General features: G+C 39.5%; 1 protein-coding gene across 10 annotated transcripts in view; it reads left to right on the forward strand.

Annotated features, from left to right (window-relative positions):
• TANC2 (tetratricopeptide repeat, ankyrin repeat and coiled-coil containing 2) overlaps positions 1-13,075 on the forward strand; it is a 357,810-nt gene that overhangs the window by 249,067 nt on the left and 95,668 nt on the right. For all 10 annotated transcript variants that reach the window (XM_073797499.1, XM_073797503.1, XM_073797500.1 and 7 more), the window contains one exon: positions 11,880-12,161. In XM_073797499.1, the coding sequence (XP_073653600.1) occupies positions 11,880-12,161 (282 nt within the window). The remainder of the gene's footprint in view (positions 1-11,879; positions 12,162-13,075) is intronic.

The raw sequence follows: 13,075 nt of genomic DNA on the forward strand, positions 1-13,075 counted from the left end.
GACTCTGCTTTATTTAATCTTTTTTTTTTTTTAAACAAGTTATCTGGAATGAACATTTCTCAAGCTATTATTTTTAGATTGTTTTCTAGGACCTGCTTCAAATTGCTTTACATTCTTCCAAAACTCATTTCCTGGGGTAGGAGTACCTGCCAATTGTAGTCCTATTCCTTAGTGCCATAAATAAGGAACAGATCCTAAAGAGATTTGACTCTTGTAAATGGAATAATGAGTCTTCTAGAAACTCAGCAGACAAATGAGCCCTGCCTTGGTTTAATAAATATACTTGAGAAAAAAATAAGCATGTTTTTTGACTTACGTTTGGCACTAAAGTGATACCAGGTTTTGTCTGAAGAACATGTTTTTATCCTCTGCTCCGTGTAGGGAATAGCATACATGGCCTGAACCCTAAGAATAAGCCTGAAATTATCTTTTGTTCTGAGGAACAGAGGTACTTCCAGGCTAGGCTGTGCAGCCATAATGGAAGAATGTGAGGAAATACAGCTCTGCTCCTGTTTGCACGAGACCTTTGTCTGTATTACATACACCCTTTCTTCTGCCAGTCCTGTGACTGACTTCTTTTAAGATGATTCATAGTTGTTTTCCATGAGTAAATAAGCTTTAGTCTAAATCCAGTTAGAGCTCTTTTGCCCCCACTTCCCCTTCCCCTTTTCCTCTTGCTGCAGCTGTTTATATTTGCATTTGGACGAGCTGGTCTGTTAGCCTTAATGCACTTTTGTTCGTTTTTTAAATGTTTACTCTTTGCCATAGTTAAAGAAAGGTCAGTTTTCTCTATAAGCCTAGATATATAATTATTTGTATTGATGGTCTCACAGAGACTGTTTCCTAGAGAGTATTCATTTGTCTGTCACAAGCCTAATTTGCATTGAAGAGATGCACACACAGATCTGAGTCTTGAGTGGTTATTAAATTTCTTTAAAAAACTGCCTTCCAAAGCTTGTCTTATTTGTATACCCTGTTGGAATGTTTTTCCTCTTTGTGTATTTTTCTTCAACATTTTATTAGGAAAATTTTCGGATATACCCCAAAAAAGGACAATTTTACAGTAAACCCTCGTTTACTTGCCTTGATTATATCATTAATATTTTATTATTTTTATCACATATCTATCTATCCGTCCATCTCTTTAACCACGCATCATTTTTTACAAATTTCAAAGTAAATTCCAGATGTCAGTATACTTTGGAATATTTTGAGAAGGATGGGATGGTGTTCCCATTCTGTTGCCACCCTGGGACTGCCACTTCTTGGGTGCCAGGGGTAAGAAGACCACATCTGTTACTAAATATATGGATTAGCTCATCTTTTATCCCTTGGCTCAGCTATAGTTGCAGTGGTCATTTCTCACTGGATTATTTCAGTGGTTTCTGCCTTAGAAAATCTCTTGGAAGCCAGTGGATATCCTAAACAAAGAAGCATTTATTTAGGAATATGAACTCCACAGAGGGTATTCATTACCTCCGTGTTTCACAGTGCAGGCCAAAGTGCCTTCTTGTTCGTATGCCCTAAATTTATTGTTGGTGCATAGGAGGTATGGCTTTCTTTTATCATATTGATCTGACAAAAGCATTAGATTCTGAGGTACAGAAATTGTTTCTAGGCTGTTCTTGGTGTCTACAGTTGTTTTACCATATGGTGCTGGGCTAATTTTATCTGTTCTTCCCTTGAGGCTTTTGTAAATTGATTACATTTTTAGAAAAATTTTAAAATAACTTTTTAAAATGTCAAAGCTTTCTCAGTAGAATAAAATATGATGAGAGATTACATCAACATGAGAACAAGTTATCTTAATAGAGTTTTTCTCAAAAACTTCAGCATTTAAGTTGAATCTTTACTTATCCCATGTTTTAAATTGGCACCGGTCATATTCATGAAACACCCTTTTGATGCAAAATGTTAAGTAATCTTGGACCTGAAGAGACAGGTCTGTTAGTTTAGAAAGCAACTGAGTGTCTCAGAAGCTCTTCTCTCTCTGGAAGGTCAAGCATGTAATTCCTAAAGGGGAGCACAGGAGAGATGAAGGAGAAAGAAGCCAGCCTAGCCAAGCAGCTTAAGTCTACTCAATTCTGGTCATCAGTAGTATAACTCATGACCAGATTTCAGACTTAATAGTGACATCCTATAGAGCAGCAACATAAAATAATAGAAAAAAAACTGAATTTTGGAGTCAAAACTAGGTTTTGATTCTAGTTCTGAAACCAGCTGTGTGACCTTAGATCTCTCTAGGCCTAATTACACTTATCTCAAACCAACTGATCTATTTTCTCCTTCCTCGCTGTGAGTCCTGTGACTGCTCAGCCAGAGCTCAGCGTGTCTGTCTGAGTGGCTGCCCACGAAGGGCACTCGGATACCCAGGAACCCCCCTGCATGGTTAGCAGCCCCCTACTATCAAGTGACATTATGGAAAATGGAGTAAGGAGCTGCAAGAATCAGTCCCTCCACTGAAGCAAGTCTGACGGAACTCTAGAATTGCTAAGCAAAGCAAGAAAAGCAGATTATGAAACAGTACCTATAGTATGATTTTTGTCTTAAAAATAAGTATATATAATACAGACAAAACTCGGGAAAAAAAAAAAGTGAATTGTGCAGGGCTTCCATGGTGGCGCAGTAGTTAAGAGTCCGCCTGCCAATTCAGGAGACACAGGTTTGAGCCCTGGTCCAGGAAGATCCTGCATGCCGCAGAGCAAAAAAGCCCGTGCATCAAAACTGCTGAGCCTGCGCTCTAGAGCCCACGAGCCACAGCTACTGAGCCCATGCACCACAACTGCTGAGCCCATGTGCCATGATTACTGAAGCCCACACGCATAGAGCTCGTGCTCCCAACAAGAGAAGCCACCACAATGAGAAGCCTGCGCACCACAATGAAGAGTAGCCCCCGCTCGCCACAACCAGAGAAAGCCCGCATGCAGCAATGAAGACCCAGTGCAGCCAAAAATTAAATAAATAAAATAAAATAATTAAAATAATTTATTTTAACTAAATAAATTGTTTTTAAAGTGAATTGTGTTTCTCTCTAGCCAATGGGAGTAAAATTATCATTTTGTTTATCGGCTATTCCTAAATTTTCTGTAGTGAGTATGTATTACTTCCATATAAAAAAGCAAAAGTAAAATAGAACAGTTTGGAAGTTTCTCAAAAAGCTGAAACATAGAGTTTCCATATGACCGAGCAATACCTCTCATAGACATATACCCAAGAGAACTAAAAACATCTGTACATAAAAACTTGTACATGGGAGGACCTTCAAGATGGCGGAGGAGTAAGACATGGAGATCACCTTCCTCCCCACAAATACATCAAAAATACATCTACATGTGGAACAACACTTACAGAACACCTACTGAACGCTGGCAGAAGACCTCAGACTTCCCAAAAGCCATGTGACTGACTGGGTCTTGGTACTCCGGCCGCGTGCCGGGCCTGAGCCTCTGAGGTTGGAAAGCCGAGTTCAGGACATTGGTCCACCAGAAACCTCCTGGCCCCTCATAATATCAATTGGCAAGAGCTCTCCCAGAGATCTTGATCTCAATGCTAAGACCCAGCTCCACACAACGACCAGCAAGCTACAGTACTGGACACCCTATGCCAAACAACTAGCAAGACAGGAACACAACCCCACCCATTAGCAGAGAGGCTGCCTAAAATCATAGTAAGTTCACAGATACCCCAAAACACACCACCAGACGTGGTCCTGCCCACCAGAAAGACAAGATCCAGCCTCATCCACCAGAACATAGGCACTAGTCCCCTCCACCAGGAAACCTACACAACCCACTGAACCAACCTTACCCACTGGGGGCAGACATCAAAAACAACAGGAACTACGAACCTGCAGCCTGTGAAAAGGAGACCCCAAATGCAGTAAGTTAAGCAAAATGAGAAGACAGAGAAATACACAGCAGATGAAGGAGAAAGGTAAAAACCCAGCAGATCAAACAAAAGAAATAGGCAGTCTACCAGAAAACGAATTCAGATTAATGATAGTAAAGATGATCCAAAATCTTGGAAATAGAATGGAGAAAATACAAGAAACGTTTAACAAGGACCTAGAAGAACTAAAGAGCAAACAAACAATGATGAACAACACAATAAATGGAATTTAAAATTCTCTAGAAGGAATCAATAGAATAACTGAGGCAGAGGAACAGATAGTGACCTGGAAGATAAAATAGTGGAAATAACTACTGCAGAGCAGAATAAAGAAAAAAGAATGAAAAGAATTAAGGACAGCCTCAGAGACCTCTGGGACAACATTAAACACACCAACATTCAAATTATAGGGTCCCAGAGGGACTGAGAAAATATTTGAAGAGATTATAGTTGAAAACTTCCCTAATATGGGAAAGGAAATAGACAATCAAGTCCAGGAAGTGCAGAGAGTCCCCTACAGGATAAATCCAAGGAGAAACACGCCAAGACACATATTAATCAAACTATCAAAAATTAAATACAAAGAAAAATATTAAAAGCAGCAAGGGAAAAGCTACAAATAACATACAAGGGAATCCCCATAAGGTTAACAGCTGATCTTTAAGCAGAAACTCTGCAAGCCAGGAGGGAGTGGCAGGACATATTTAAAGTCATGAAAGGGAATAACCTACAACCAAGATTACTCTACCCAACAAGGATCTTGTTCAGATTTGACGGAGAAATTAAAACCTTTACAGACAAGCAAAAACTAAGAGATTTCAGCACCACCAAACCAGCTTTACAACAAATGCTAAAGGAACTTCTCTAGGCAGGAAACACAAGAGAAGGAAAAGACCTACAATAACAAACCCAAAACAATTAAGAAAATGGTAATAAGAACAAACATATCAATAATTACCTTAAATGTAAATGGATTAAATGCTCCAACCAAAAGACATAGACTGGCTGAATGGATACAAAAACAAGATCCATATATATGTTTTCTACAGGAGACCCACTTCAGACCTAGTGGCACATACAGACTGAAAGTGAGGGGATGGAAAAAGATATTCCATACAAATGGAAATCAAAGGAAAGCTTGAGTAGCAATTCTCATATCAGACAAAATAGACTTTAAAGACTGTTACAAGAGACAAAGAAGGGCACATAATGATCAAGGGATCAATCCAAGAAGAAGGTATAACAATTGTAAATATTTATGCACGCAACATAGGAGCACCTCAATACATAAGGAAAATGCTAACAGCCATGAAAGGGGAAATCGACAGTAGCACAGTCATAATAGGGGACTTTAACACCCGACTTTCACCAATAGACAGATCATCCAAAAAGAAATTAAATAAGGAAACACAAGCTTTAAATGACACATTCAACAACATGGATGTAATTGACATTTAGAGGACACTCCATCCAAAAACAACAGAATACACTTTCTTCTCAAGTGCTCATGGACCATTCTCCAGGATAGATCATATCTTGGGTCACAAATCAAGCCTTGGTAAATTTAAGGAAATTGAAATTGTATCAAGTATCTTTTCTGACCACAACACTGTAAGACTAGATATCAATTGCAGGGGGAAAAAACTGTAAAAAATACAAACACATGGAGGCTAAACAATACACTACTAAATAACCAAGAGTTCACTGAAGAAACCCAAGAGGAAATCAAAAAATACCTAGAGACAAATGACAACAAAAACACGATGATCCAAAACCTGTGAGATGCAGTAAAAGCAGTTCTAGGAAGGAAGTTTATAGCAATACAATCCTACCTCAAGAAACATCTCAAATAAACACCCTAACCTTACACCTAAAGCAATTAGAGAATGAAGAACAACAACAAAAAAAAACCCCATGTTAGCAGGAGGAAAGAAATCATAAAGATCAGATGAGAAATAAATGAAAAAGAAATGAAGGAAATGATAGCAAAGATCAATAAACTAAAAGCTGGTTCTTTGAGAAGATAAACATAATTGATACACCATTAGCCAGACTCATCAAGAAAAAAAGGGAAAAGACTCAAATCAATAGAATTAGAAATGAAAAAGGACAATTAACAACTGCCACTGCAGAAATACAAAGGATCATGAGAGATTACTACAAGCAACTATATGCCAATAAAATGGACAACCTGGAAAAACTGGACAAATTCTTAGTAAAGTACAACCTTCTGAGACTGAACCAGGAAGAAATAGAAAATATAAACAGACCAATCACAAGCAGTGAAATTGAAACTGTGATTAAAAATCTTTGTCAGGGGGCTTCCCTGGTGGCACAGTGGTTGAGAGTCCGCCTGCCGATGCAGGGGACACGGGTTCGTGCCCCGGTCCGGGAAGGTCCCACATTCCGCAGAGCAGCTGGGCCCGTGAGCCGTGGCCGCCAAGCCTGCGCGTCCGGAGCCTGTGCTCCGCAACGGGAGAGGCCACAACACTGAGAGGCCCACGTACCGCAAAAAAAAAAAAAAAATCTTCATCAGGGCTTCCCTGGTGGTGCAGTGGTTGAGAGTCCGCCTGCCGTGCAGGGGACACGGGTTCATTCCCCGGTCCAGGAAGATTCCACATGCCACGGAGTGGCTGGTCCCATGAGCCATGGCCACTGAGCCTGCGTGTCCGGAGCCTGTGCTCTGCAATGGGAGAAGCCACAACAGTGAGAGGCCCGCGTACCACAAAAGAAAAAAAAAATCTTCCGCCAACCAAAGCCCAAGCCCAATGGCTTCACAGGCGAATTCTATCAAACATTTAGAGAATAGCTAACACCTATCCTTCTCAAACTCTTCCAAAATATAGCAGAGGGAGGAACACTCCCAAACTCATTCTACGAGCCCACCATCACCCTGATACCAAAACCAGACAAAGATGTCACAAAAAAAGAAAACTACAAGCCAATATCACTGATGAACATAGATGCAAAAATCCTCAGCAAAATATTAGCAAACAGAATCCAACAGCACATTAAAAGGATCATACACCATGATCAAATGGGGTTTATCCTGGGAATGCAAGGATTCTTGAATATATGCAAATCAATCAATATGATACACCATATTAACAAATTGAAGGATGAAAACCATATGATCATCTGAATAGATGCAGAAAAAGCTTTCGACAAAATTCAACACCCATTTATGATAAAAACCCTCCAGAAAGTAGGCCTAGAGGGAACTTATCTCAACATAATAAAGGCCATATATGACAAACCCATAGCCAACATCATCCTCAATGGTGAAAAACTGAAACCATTTCCACTAAGATCAGGAACAAGACAAGGTTGCCCACTCTCACCACTACTATTCAGCATAGTTTTGGAAGTTTTAGCCACAGCAATCAGAGACATAAAGAAATTAAAGGAATCCAAATCGGAAAAGAAGAAGTAAAACTGTCACTGTTTGCAGATGACATGATACTATACATAGGGAATCCTAAAGATGGTACCAGAAAACTACTAGAGCTAATCAATGAATTTGGTAGAGTAGCAGGATACAAAATTAATGTACAGAAATCTCTTGCATTCCTATACACTAATGACGAAAAGTCTGAAAGAGAAATTAAGGAAACACTCCCATTTACTATTGCAACAAGAAGACTAAAATACCTAGGAATAATCCTACCTAAGGAGACTAAAGACATGTATGCAGAAAACTTTAAGATACTGATGAAAGAAATTAAAGATAATAGAAACAGATGGTGAGATATACCATGTTCTTGGATTGGAAGAATCAACACTGTGAAAATGACTATACTACCCAAAGCAATCTACAGATTCAGTACAATTCCTATCAAACTACCATTGCCATTTTTCACAGAACTAGAACAAAAAAATTCACAATTTATATGGAAACACAAAAGACCCCGAATAGCCAAAGCAATCTTGAGAAAGAAAAACAGAACTGGAGGAATCAGGCTCCCTGACTTCAGACTATACTACAAAGCTACAGTCAGCAAGACAGTATGGTACTGGCACAAAAACAGAAATATAGATCAATGGAACAGGATAGAAAGCCCAGAGATAAACCCACACACATATGGTCACCTTATCTTTGATAAAGGAGGCAAGAATATACAATGGAGAAAAGACAGCCTCTTCAGTAAGTGATGCTGGGAAAACTGGACAGCTACATGTAAAAGAATGAAATTAGAACACTCCCTAACACTGTATACAACAAACTCAGAATGGACTAAAGACCTAAATGTAAAGTCAGACACTATAAAACTCTTCGAGGAAAACATAGGCAGAACACTCTGTGACATAAATCACAGCAAGATCCTTTTTGACCCACCTCCTAGAGAAATGGAAATAAAAACAAAAATAAACAAATGGGACCTAATGAAACTTAAAAGCTTTTGCACAGCAAAGGAAACCATAAACAAGACGAAAAGACAACCCTCAGAATGGGAGAAAGTATTTGCAAATGAAGCAGCCGACAAAGGATTAATCTCCAAAATATACAAACAGCTCATGCAGCTCAATATCCGAAAAACAAACAACCCAATCCAAACATGGGCTGAAGACCTAAACAGACATTTCTCCAAAGAAGATATACAGATTGCCAACAAGCACATGAAAGGATGCTCAACATCACTAATCATTAGAGAAATGCAAATCAAAACTGCAATGAGGTATCACCTCACACTTGTCAGAATAGCCATCATCAAAAAATCTACAAACAATAAATGCTGGAGAGGGTGTGGAAAAAAGGGAACGCTCTTGCACTGTTGGTGGGTATGTAAATTGATACAGCCACTATGGAGAACAGTATGGAGGTTCCTTATAAAACTAAAAATAGAACTACCATATGACCCAGCAATCCCACTACTGGGCATATACCCTGAGAAAACCATAAGTCAAAAAGAGTCATGTACCACAATGTTCATTGCAGCACTATTTACAATAGCCAGGACATGGAAGCAACCTAAGTGTCCATCAACAGATGAATGGATAAAGAAGATGTGGCACATATATACAATGGAATATTACTCAGCCATAAAAAGAAATGAAATTGAGTTATTTGTAGTTAGGTGGAAGGACCTAGAGTCTGTCATACAGAGTGAAGTAAGTCAATAAGAGAAAAACAAATACCGTATGCTAACACATATATATGGAATCTAAAAAAAAAAAAGTGGTTCTGAAGAACCTAGGGTAAAATAGATAGCTAGTGGGAAGCAGCCACATAGCACAGGGAGATCAGCTCGGTGCTTTGTGACCCCCTAGGGGGGTGGGATAGAGAGGATGGGAGGGAGACGCAAGAGGGAGGGGATATGGGGATATATGTATATGTATAGCTGATTCACTTTGTTTTACAGCAGAAACTAACACACCATTGTAAAGCACTTATACTCCAATAAAGATGTTTAAAAAATTTAGTCATTAATTTTAAAAAAGAAAAAGAAGCAAAGAAACTTGTACATGAATGTTCATAGTAGCATGATTCATAATAGACAAAAAGTGGAAACAACCCAAATTTTTGTCAGCTGATAAATGGGATAAACAAAATGTGATATATCCGTATAATGGAATATTGTTCAGCAGTAAAAAGGATGAAGTAATGATACATGCTACAACATGGATGAACCTGAAAAACATGCTAAATGAAAGAAGCCAGACACAAAAGGCCCCATATCATATGATAATATATATGTGAACTGTCTCGAATAGGCAAATCTGTAAAGACAGAAATTCTCTGGTTGCCAGGGGCTGGGGGAAACGGAGACTAGAGAGTGACAGCTAATGGGTGTGTGGTTTTTTGGAGGGCAATGATGGAAATGTTCCGGAATTAAATAGTGATGTTTGCAACTTTGTGAATATACTAAAAATCACCAAATTGTATGCTTTAAAAGGGTGAATTTTATGGCATGTGAGGCTCAATAAAATAATGTTTAAGAAAAATAAAATAGAATCTGTTTAGCTAAGACACTAGAATTAATATTTTTAGCAAATTAAAGTCTAATTTTTCACTTAATTCTGTAATTATATGTGTATTTTAAAAGAGTACGTTCTGATAAGGAGATGTGAATCAGGAAATTATAAGTAACCATGTAGGTGTATCTCCACAGCCTTTTTTTTTTTAGTGAAAATTTGGGACATTTTAAAACTTACATAGGAAACAGTTTGCTTCTATTATTAGAGTTTGGCTTTATATTTTTAATTTTTGTACTACTTTTGGAATTGTTACCTTCTTTTTTTTTTTTTTTTTGCGGTACGTGGGCCTCTCACTGTGGTGGCCTCTCCCGTTGCGGAGCACAGGCTCCGGACACGCAGGCTCAGTGGCCATGGCTCACGGGCCTAGGCGCTCTGCGGCATGTGGGATCTTCCCGGACCAGGGCACGAACCCGTGTCCCCTGCATCGGCAGGCGGACTCTCAACCACTGCGCCACCAGGGAAGCCCTGGAATTGTTACCTTTTTGAAAATGCTCAGCTATCATTCTAATGGCTTTCAGACGGTTTTAAATGAGTGTTTACATGAAGTGTGCTTGTGTGTGTTTTTTGAGTAAGCTGCCATCTCCAGATCCCAATTTATGATGTATAAGTGGTTTAAGTATGTTCTAGAGTAATATAAGCCATACTAATAGATCTGATTTCCCGCTTTGTGATTTCCCTTTCTCCTATCCTCGTTCCCTTCCCACCCCTGGACTTTATTCTTCAAAATATAAAATGGGGTGAGAGTGTAATACCTTGTTTTTAATTAATTCTTTCAGTAAGCATTTATTTAGCATCTACTGTGTGTCAAGGTACTGTGCTCTACTGTGTGTCAGGGTACTGTGCTAAGGTAAATGATACAGAAAATGAACTTTTAAAAAATAATAAAATGAAAACAAAAGATACATGTAGAACTGCTCTTGAAACAGTTAAAAAGGGAATTCCCTGGCAGTCCAGTGGTTAGGATTCCGGGCTTTCATTGCTGGGGGCCCAGGATCGTTCCCTGGTCGGGGAACTAAGATCCCACAGGCCACACAGTGTGGCCCAAAAAAAAAGAAAGAGTTATGAAGGCATTTAACGCAGATGAGGGAGGTCAGGCAGGACTTGTTTTTACCGTCAATGTAATTAGAAGGTTGATCATTGAAACCAGGTTATATCTGTTATGCGTTTTTAGAGAGCAGGTAGAGCTCGTGCTTGGTTGGCCCTTAGCGCATCTCACAACTACATAAGCACAGAAAAAAATCTCAAGAAAAGCAATAGGGATTTGTCCCCAAGACGTGTGTGTGTAAACCAGAAATCTTTTTTTTTCTTCAGTTGGCATGAATACAAGCATTACAGGTGCAGAGACATTAAATGAAAATTTGGTTTCTGCTTCCTTGACTGCTTAACATAGTGAAAACCTTTTAACCATCACAGTTTTTAGGGGTTTGCTTCCCTTAATATACTTACTAGATTTTTAAAAACTACCATTGTGAACTTAAAGGAATTACTGTTTTTATTGGTATTTTTAAAGACACAAGTTCTCTTTACATTGCTTTCTACAGGACTGACGCTGTAAGCCGTCCCGATTCCCTGCCACACCCCAGCCTCTCCCCCAGAAACTCCAACCCTACATCTCCCCACAATCCAACATTTTGAAGGTTATCCCCAGGCATAGAAGGAGGCCTTAAGAACCCTGCATTTTGTTACTTTTGCATCCATCCTGATTGCCGGTGCCTGGGCCATCTCCATTGCTTAATAATTTTGAATATCACCCTGACTTTCTGCCTATAACGTAAATTATTACTGTTTTACCTATGCTTGTGTTCTGCCAGCTACAGTATCAAATAGCTCTAGCTCATGTGCCATTGCTTATCTGTGTAGAACCAAAATTCAGAGTTTTATTATTTTCTGAATAACCCAGAATACCATCATACTATAACTCCCAGTGGTCTCCTAAACCATACTGGTTTTTTTGTTTATTTCTTCAATGTTGATGGTTTGGCCTAAGTTTTGTGTTCTCTTATTGTTCCTTCCAGTTCGCTTTGCACCTTACAGGCCTCCCGATATCTCCCTGAAGCCGCTGCTCTTTGAAGTGCCCAGCATCACTACAGAGTCAGTGTTTGTTGGCCGGGATTGGGTTTTCCATGAAATAGATGCTCAACTTCAGAGTTCAAATGCCAGCGTGAACCAAGGAGTAGTGATCGTGGGGAACATTGGGTTCGGCAAAACCGCCATCGTCTCCAGACTGGTGGCCCTCAGCTGCCACGGAACACGGATGAGACAGATCGCCTCAGACAGCCCACATGCCTCCCCGAAACGTATGTATCCCTTTTTAAAGAACTCCATGTGGTGGGATAGGGAGGGTGGGAGGGAGACACAAGAGGGAGGAGATATGGGGATATATGTAAATGTATAGCTGATTCACTGTGTTATAAAGCAGAAACTAACACACCATTGTAAAGCAATTATACTCCAATAAAGATGTTAAAAAAAAAAACACTAAAAAAATTTTTTTTTAAATAACTCCATGCTTCATTGCTCTGAAATTTTTTCCGGCATCTTTGTATTAAGTCTTATATCCTTTCATTTTCTGATCTGCAAAACCTGACTGGCACGTGAGGACCATTAACTCAGAGTCGAGGGAAAGAATGTAATACTCTGTTGACATTTAACCCACATATCCAACAGTCACCTGAGAGTGACTGAAAAAACCTTTCTCTCAGAATAAATGTATGCCTCTTCCCTCCTGACTCTCTGGCTGGTCTGTCCTTTGGATGATGACTACAGCAATTGCCCATAAGAGCTTGTTTGCATCCATCACTGTCAGCTTTTGCTCAGCCTGTGTGCAGGCTTCCTGTTCACACCGGCACAATCTGTTTGCGGCCTTCATTTCCTTGCGATCGATGTCAGTGTTGCACTGCTTGGGCTTGAACTTCATTGTGTCTTTGAAGGGTTTCTCCTGCTTCTATGTGAAAAGATGCTGAGATCTCATATATATTTATGCTTCTTTCATCACAGGCAGGTGCAGCTTAATGATCGCCATCAGGATCCTGTTTATTTGTTTTTAAAATACTTATATGGTCCTTAGTACCAGGCACTCTCTAAGAGCTTAACAAACATGCATTCATCCAACCCTCTTATCTCTTTCAGAGAGGTAGTTCCTGTTATCTTCCTTTCACAGATAAGTGGTTTAAGGCTCAGAGAGGTTAAGTAAGCCTCCCAGGTTTCGTAG

Source organism: Tursiops truncatus, chromosome 20 (assembly GCF_011762595.2).
Source record: "Tursiops truncatus isolate mTurTru1 chromosome 20, mTurTru1.mat.Y, whole genome shotgun sequence".
Lineage (NCBI taxonomy): Eukaryota > Metazoa > Chordata > Mammalia > Artiodactyla > Delphinidae > Tursiops > Tursiops truncatus.